Source organism: Ostrea edulis, chromosome 10 (assembly GCF_947568905.1).
Source record: "Ostrea edulis chromosome 10, xbOstEdul1.1, whole genome shotgun sequence".
NCBI lineage: Eukaryota > Metazoa > Mollusca > Bivalvia > Ostreida > Ostreidae > Ostrea > Ostrea edulis.
The window spans coordinates 21,524,109-21,533,231 of NC_079173.1; the positions used below are offsets into that span (position 1 = coordinate 21,524,109).

Below are 9,123 nucleotides of genomic sequence, written 5' to 3' on the forward strand. Positions count from 1 at the left end.
CATTTACATATAATAAAACTATTTGGAGAAAAATATGAATAAACGGACGTACATAAGGTAAAACAAAACAACCAAATTAATTAGTCTGAAATAAGGATTAAACGTCTGCTGACTAGCTTTCAGAATGCAATGTATGTTTATATATGCCTTTGGTTTAGTATACACCAGGGTATAAAACTGTTCTTGAAACGGTTTGTTTTAAATTTTGGTAAATAATACTTTGAGGAGTTTCTTAGATTATATAGGTTTTCGCGAATGTCAGGAAGGAGGCAGTGAAGTCGATGGGATTGGTCTTCCATATCCTTGAAAAGTTTTAAACATATATTTTTGCGTCTATCAGATGGGTTTTCAAGCCGGGTGTATTCCAAAGCTTTTTGGTAGGAGTCTAATGGTCGTATGATCACGAGAGCACGCTTTTGGATGGATTCGATTTGATCTGATAGAGTAGATGTGAGGCCTGTGGACCACACCGGGCATGCATATTCATCAATCGGTCTTATAAGGGACTTATAAACTCGAAGAAGATCACTCTCGCTTAACCCAGAGTATTTTAATTGGCGTAGGTAGAATAAACGCTTTGAGGCCTTTTCTGTTATATGTATTTCACATGTAGTCCCCATTTCAGATTTTCACTTATTACAACTCCAAGTAGTTTAGTCACTGACACACGCTCTATTTCTGTACCATTCATGTTCAGTTTATCAATATCTGGTTCTCTTTCAAATGAAATAATCATTTCTTTTGTTTTGAAGGTATTTATACCAAGCTGGTTTTCAGAAGACCACTCCAAGGTAGATTTAACAGTAGATGTCATCTTTGAGTGAGCATCTTTTCGTAGGATTTCGATGAAGGTTGTATCATCTACAAACTTGACATTGTGAACTTCAGTTTGGAGATCTGCTACCATGTGCATAAACAGCTCTGGGTCCCTTAAAGTTCCCTGTGGAACACCACCATTAATTTTTACCCAGTCTGATTTGTTAATCTCGATCTTGAATCTCTGCAATCGCTTTTTAACGAAACATTGGAACCATTGTAATATCATAGGATTGCTATCACTATTACTTACCCTTTTCATGGTATATGTGGTCGAATGCTTTACTGAAGTCAATTGACAAAAGTCTGGCAAAATTGTTGCTGTCATTCAAAGCCTTATAAATTGGTTGAAGTATTTTTAGGAGAGCGTGAGTTGTTGAACTGCCCCTTGTTGCACCTAATTGACTAGGATCCACATTCGGACAGGACTCTCTCAGATGTTGAACTGGGTGCTTTTCCAAAAGTTTAGCCAAAACAGATGTCAGTGAGATTGGCCTTAAGTCTTTCATTGGATTACATACGGGAGTTACTTTTGGTACTGGGACAACATCAGCCTTTTCCAACATGATGATACAGTGCCCTCCCTTAGTGAGTTGTTGAAAAAGGTGGCACATATTGGTTTAGCCATGATATATGATAGCTCTTTCAAGATCCAGTTTGGGATATTATCAGGACCTATGGCGTTTTTGGTGTTTATGTTTTTGAGCTGTTTTTCAATAGTTTCTATAGATATTATCACGTCATTAGGCAGGGGATCTACACAAGACAGTTGGATTTCTGACAGTGGTTCAAGATCATTAGATACTGAGACAAAGGTCATGTTAATTCCATCAGACAGTAGAAGAATGCACCATTGAAATTGTTTGTTGCAAGGTTTTATAGCCAATCACCCTTTTTATTTAGGCCTAAAAAGGCTTTAACAGATTTCCACCATTGCTTATTGTCAAAATCGCACATCTCATCAGCAGACTTTTGGTAGAATTTAGATCGAAGAATTTTTGATTCTCTGTTTACTTGATTTCGTAGTTTATGGTATAACTCAATATCGTCGCTGTTCCTGGCATGTTGTCGTCTACAAATTAGTTTACGGAATTCAGCTGTAATCCATGATTTGTCATTGGACCGCACTACTTTTTCTCGGATAGGAATGCACTGGTAAAACTGGATTACAGTTGACATGGCCAATAGAGGAGCAGATTGAATATCTGCTTTTAATCAAATTGTGTGCTTATTATAATCTAGTATTTTTGTAAAAAAAAAAAATTGTGAAACCTAAGTCTGCAATGGTTTTAGTTTTTTATTGATTATAATACCCTTTTGGATTTATGAACTTCAATGTATATACACTGTACAACTTCAAATTACCAAAGAAATCTCATTTGAAAATGACAAAAAATTTCAGTTTGTGCCTATCTTCTTTAAAAATCACCCATATCTCATAAAATATATACGATATATTATAAACTATGCAAGATATCTCACGAAGTTTATAAGATATCTTATATCTTAAACAAGATATCTTATAAAGTTAAACAAGTTACGTTTATGAGATATCTTTAAAAAATAGAAAATATCTTATAAATCTATTTTTTAAGATAAAAACATATAAGATATCTGATGTTTTATAAGATATCTCATAAACTTTATCAGATATCTTATATATTTTATGAGATATCTCATAAATGAATCTTTGTGAGATATCTCATACATTTTAAAAGATATCTTATATTTTTATAAGAAATCTTATAATAGAAAGTGTATACGGTATCTCATGTATTTTATAAAATATCTGAAGATAACGAACAGTGATCAACCTCAAAACTCCTAAAATCAATACCAAATAGATAGTTGGTCAAACACGGACCCGTGGACACACCAGTGGTGGGATCAAATACCTGAGGAGTAAGCATCCCTTGTCGACCGGTCACACCTGCTGTGAACCCTATATCCTGATTAGGTAAACGGAGTTATCCGTAGTCAAAATCAGTGTGCCAAGAACGGTATAACAACAGGTACTATGAAACACGTCAGACAGCATTTGAACCAATGATAGGTTGTATTGACGAACTAGATCGTTATAACGACCATATAATTTGCGAAATGCTGACTTCAATCGAGACTGTTGAAGCCCCTGTACTATCAACTTGTTTGTCAGTAGCTTGCCTCGATTTAAAAACTGATTATACGCAGAACAAGCTCTTGTGTATCGAATCAGTTGAGGTATATAAACACCATATAAAGGTGATAATGCAATATTGCTACATATAGATAAGAGAAGTTGACGATGGAGAAGCTGAAATCATCCCTTTTACAATACAGATGAGTTGTCAGTTTGCCGTTAATGTCTACTTTCAATAAAATATCTAAGAATGAAGCAGAAGTGGACAACTCTGTGGTGTCTTTTATTTCGAGCTCACAGGGATATATCGAATCGACATAAAAATGAAAGTTATTACTGTTAATAGACAAAACGTCGTCGATATATCAAAATGTCGAATTGAAGGCCACAGCAAGAGGTTTTTTCCTCACATAGAAGTTTTTGAATAAATTCTGCTTCATAGGAATATAGAAACAGGTCAGCTAACAAAGGAGCACAATGCGTGTTCATGGGAATTCCAACAGACTGTTGGAAAACCTGATCACCAAAGACAACGAAGATATTGTCAATGAGAAACTCTAGCATATTTTCTATTTCAACTTCAGAGTACTTGTGCGTGGAATCGGAGTGGTTTTTGGATGACTGATCACTAGATATGAACATTTTCTTTTTTCCATTTTTGTTAAAGAAGCAACTGTCCATGATGTCAAAAAGTCTTGTCTTTAATTTATCGTAAGGAATGATCGTGTATAGCGTTGAAAACTCATAGGTTTTGATGTTATTGATTTGAGAAAATTTATGCGATTTCAAGTTTACTAAAAGTTCTTTAGAATTTTTTAGTTTCCACATTTGATTAACATACATGTATGTAGTCGCACAGTAAGTTTGAAGTTTCTCCTTCACAGCTGTTAATATTTTCGTGAGGAATGAAGGGGCTTGATAGAGCACTTACTGGATCCAGCAATGTATCATTGTTTGTAAGGGTTTTTATGCAGTTTAGGAATCCAGTATAAGTACGGTAACTCATATTCATTCGATCCATTGACTGGGATATTAAATGTGTCTAAAACTGAAGCATGGTTTTGAAGAATTTACAGGTTATAATATATTTCATAAACATTAAAAGATATCCTGTATATCAAACAAGATACCTCATATATAGTTTATAAGATATCTTATGAAATATGAGATATCTTATGCTTTCTTTAATAACATATCTCATAAAAGTTATGTCTTATAAAAGTTTTCTATCTAGAGATGATCATTCCCAAAGTGTGTTTACTTTAATTAGTTTCATCTAGGATTTTAGGGTCTTTAACAAGAGTGAATAATTTCAAACCTTTACGTCTTACGTTTTTCAGGGGTTATTTTCTTGTCATATAAATAAAGGAATGCTACAAGTAATAATGAAATAGTTCTGGATAAGATATTGTTGCGGCCGAAAGAAGCTGCAGAGGGAAAAAGGTCCCAAACGACTTTATCTCATTTTGGTGTCTTATATCATTAATGAATAAAATCAACCTTTGAGGGTATAGATTAGGGTAATAATAATGGAGTTTTAGAAGATTGTTGAAGCTCCTTTTCAGTTTAGGATGATATTTAGATAATTACTTTTCTTTCAACAGCCAATATCAACATTAAGTCATCTAACGCTTTTTCAATTTTCCGTTGAACACTTCAGTAATTCAAGTGATGATACAAACACGAAGAAATGAAATACAAAGTAAAACACGTGACTAGATCACAAACAACACTTGTTTTTGTTTATTAATTATTTATGAATCATATAACAAAGTCTTTTTTAAAGCATGCAACTCTTTATTCATGGAAAGCTATTGCGCCCAGGTGGAATAACATTTTGCAGTTTAAAATTCTGTTACTCTGACCAACATGAAAATTTATCTTTCTTCTTTCATTTTGATTTGTTTGTATTCTAAGCCGTTCCATTTTCATACACAGTTGGAAGGAAGTTATTTAACTGTGGAGTACTTTGGGTCTTTATCGAATAGTCTTGGTATATTGTATACGTATGAAAGACCCACGCGTATTTCAGCTTTGATTTCCTGTACAAAGAAATGTGGAGGCGATCGACGATGTATCGGGGTGGAGGTTTGTAAAATTCGGGAACATCTTTATCAGTGCAGGGCATGTTGTAGTTGGAAGAAGCTCGGGAAAGAAAAGTCCACCACGAACACGACTGAAGATTCTTGTAGTTATTTCCTGTTGGTAAATTTGTCGTTCTGCTTTCTCAGTTTGTTTTCATATATATATATATATATATATATATATATATATATATATATATATATACCTACTTGTAGATTAATGAGGTAGCATTAATGATAAGAATAAATAAGATAATGTGTTGTGTATGCAATACTTAATCAGTTATTGGTTTAAAGAGGAACTTTTATATTTATGCTAAATTAAAGCTGATGGATAGATTTTAAATTGAGAGATATTCTTTAATTCATATTCGGATAGAATTGTAAAATTCTATCATAATTGTACATTTTTTTAATCAGGGTAATGAAGACAGAACAGGATATGTAAATGGTGAGTGAACTTTCTGATACGTGTTGCAAGATGTGTTTACTCTGGTGTGTTTGTTTGTGTCACTTTGAGACCACGGGCATCTATATTCAGACTTTTTATCGTGACCGCGAAACGGGACTTCAGTTTTTAAGATGAGAAACAACCGCGACTTGCACATCTCTAACTGTGTTAATTTGTTGATATTTAAAGTTTGTGAACTCCGTGTAGGGTAGGGATGTTAAGTATGTTGTATGAATGTTGTAGGGTTTGTCCATATGACATAATTCATAAAACCCTAGATTTCTTGCTGATCTCTACAGATGGATTACAATGACATCCTGGTTAATTAGTTTCGAGAAGGACCCAGTCTACAGTTCGTTGTTTGTCGTAAATTAACATACTTCGAGTACTCTACCCTATCTGATATACTTCAGTGAATTCAATCATCATTGAAAAATAATTGGTGTTCATTGCCGGTGAAGTGCTGTATAATTTAGGCTTAGGTTTTCCCGATCTCATCATTTAGATCAGCAAGTGGTACTTAGGTCTAACCAAAATCCCCATAGGACTCAAAGCATAAAAAGCAACGAGGAGGTGAGAAAGTGTATTTCAGGACTGGGTGACGTCAGACTATCGGTGTTGATGTGTCATTGCCCATTGTGTAGCACAGTCACACAACAGTGGAGTTGTATTGCTACTTTATAATGATAATAATAATATCTATTTATATAGCGCCCTAGATGACTATAAATAGCTACTCTAAAGCCCTGCACACAATAAAAATGATACAGCATGATATAAAAGTAGTAAAAGGAAATTATAATAGCATTAAGACAGATAATATCAAAACAATGCTAGAAAAACATCAATAACGTGAAGTAAAATTACTGAAACCTAAAACATGATATACATGAAAAAAGTTCCACGCCGTACAATCAAATAATGTAAGATACAAGAGTTGAAATAAATATACTATACACTTGAAAAAGTCATGTTAAAATGGTGGTAAAGAAACCATAAGGATTTAACCACCTATAATACTAATATCGCAGAGTTTTCCATTTCATTCCTTTACAGCTATAGATATATCAGATATTGACTACTTAGCTCAGTTAAGACTATCAAAAAAACCTCACAGTGCTGCTATAAATTTACCTCTGTTCACTTCGCACCATATGACGTCACAATGAAAAAGTACATCACAACGTACAGGTTCTTATAGTTGTATCGCGGGGAAAGTGTCATAATATGTTGTCGTTATTTACTACAGTTATCAAGTGATAAGCTGTATACGTGAAAACCTTTCTTGTCAAATGATTATATATTATTCCTTTATGATATCAAATTACTCTCCATATTTAATATATAGTATGCACGATGGTAAGATTTATATTATATTGTGACCTTGAAATCGTCCCTAATCTGAATGACTGATGCGTTTTTAAAAAATCCCTTATGTACATAAATAATCTCATTCTACAGAAACAGTTACAAAGTTCAGGTTCATCTGCTATATAAAGCAATATGAATTTTTCTGAAATATATTCTAGATATATTTATGCGTTTGAAAAGGGCAGAGAACAAATTCTGTCTTGTATATTAACAGTATACATAGATCTATAGGAATGTGGACAACTCCGGTAATTCACTGATGACTGTTGATATGTTGTTGAATTATAGCATGTTTGGTTTGAGCATGCATTTGTTCCCAACACTTTTCATGTAAAGGATTTTTATTTCTGAGTATATCAATAAAAATTCAGCTGGTTACCCGCATGAACCAGAACTTTTGTTCACAAGTAGGACCTCTTGTTGTTTTCCAAAAATAAAGTGCTACGTGATATTCAACTGATGTCACGGAAAATTACCATGAGGGGACTTGCGGTAGCTCAGTCACAGTAGACATATTAGTAGCATAGTTTCGGTTTTTAACCGTAACAAGTGTAATGATAACTGTGAATTTGAAGTGTAATATCACCCCATAACTATAGTGCATTTTACTATAGAAACCCTTAACCTAGTTATGTCTTCAGATAAATACTTGTCATACGGAGATAAACACCTGTCATACTGAGATAAACACCTGTCATACTGAGATCCCATCTTTGTCCTATTTCTTCAATCGAGAATTTTTGTTTGTGTTTTAATGGTATTCCAACTAATTTTAATTGTTATTTAGTTTCCGAACAGATTAGCTATAATTAGAAACATCAGACTTCCGCCAGTATTTCTTCAGATGATTCATCCCAGAGTTTTTTCAAAATCTTCCAATTGGATTGATAGAGTGGTGTGCGTCGTCCTCGACAGGAGCCTCCTTCCTTTCGACATTTTTCTACACATCATTTTTTTTCCACGTCATTCTACAATGCAATCTTTTTTCTAGATATAAAATTTCAGTAAATTTACCCACATGCAGTACTCTACCATTTAGAAAAACAACTAGTATTAGTAGACCTCCAAAGCGATATGAAGAATGGCAAGACGCACGAGATATAAACCAGAAATATACTTGCTTAGACACATTGGTATAGCTGCAACATAGCACGTTGTCTGTAGTTTTGTGTTTATAAATGTTTTCATGAAATTACATACTTCTAATCTTCTTATTTTTTATTGTCTATATATATTATTAATACAGGTTTGTTTTATACCAATTTCAGGGCGTTCTTGGCACACTGATTTTGACTACGGATAACTCCGTTTAACTGATCATGATATAGGGCTCACGGCGGGTGTGACCGGTCGACAGGGAATGCTTACTCCTCCTAAGCACCTGATGCCACCTATGGTGTATCCAGGGGTCCGTGTTTGCCCAACTCTCTATTTTGTATTCCTTATAGCAGTAATGAGATTTATCACTGTTCATTATCTTCAACCTTTATCACTTTTACCACTAATGTTTGATTACGATGATATTTAGCCGAGTTGCAACGAAGTTGAACTCGGCTATTGGTTTGTTGATGCGGGCGGGCGTCAACAATTGGTTTCCGGATGATAACTCAAAAAGTTTACTAATCAAATGAAACCTTGATATATTGTTGGGTACCAGGTAAGGAAGACCCCTATTGATTTTTGGAGGAAAATGGTCAAAGGTCAAGGTCACAGTGACCGAATATAGCATGAAAATTTCAGAAAAATTTGGTTTCCGGATTATAACTCAGAAAGTTTAAATCTGAATCAAATTAAACTTTGATATGTTGTTGGGTACTAAGTACGAAATACCCCGATTGATTTTGGAGGAAAAGGGTCAAAGGTCAAGGTCACAGTGACCGAATATAGAATGAAAATTTAAGAAAAATTTGCTTTCCGGATTATAACTCAGAAAGTTTAAATCCGAATAAATTGAAACTTTGCTATATTGTTGGGTACCAAGTAAGAAAGACATCTATTGATTTTGAAGAAAAAAGGTTAAAGGTCATGGTCACAGTGACCGAATATAGAATGAAAATTTCAGAAATATTTGATTTCCGGATGATAACTCAGAAAGTTTAAATCCGAATGAAATGATACTTAACGATATTGTTATGTACCAGGTAAAAAAGGCCGCTATTGATTTTGGAGAAAATAGGTCAAAAGTCAAGGTCACAGTGACCGAAAATATATTTAAAATTCCAAAACATTTTGGTTTCCGGAAGATAACTCGAAATATTTTAATTTGAATCAAATGAAACTTG

General features: G+C 33.9%; 1 protein-coding gene across 1 annotated transcript; it reads right to left on the reverse strand.

Annotated features, from left to right (window-relative positions):
* Positions 1 to 592: 592 nt before the first annotated feature.
* On the reverse strand, positions 593 to 1,382 carry LOC125665275 (uncharacterized). Its single transcript, XM_048897927.2, has 2 exons — positions 1,070 to 1,382; positions 593 to 972 (listed from the first exon to the last, which is right to left on the reverse strand). The coding sequence occupies exons 1-2, from the start codon at positions 1,380 to 1,382 to the stop codon at positions 593 to 595; spliced, it is 693 nt and encodes a 230-aa protein (XP_048753884.2).
* Between the last annotated feature and the right edge of the window lie 7,741 nt (positions 1,383 to 9,123).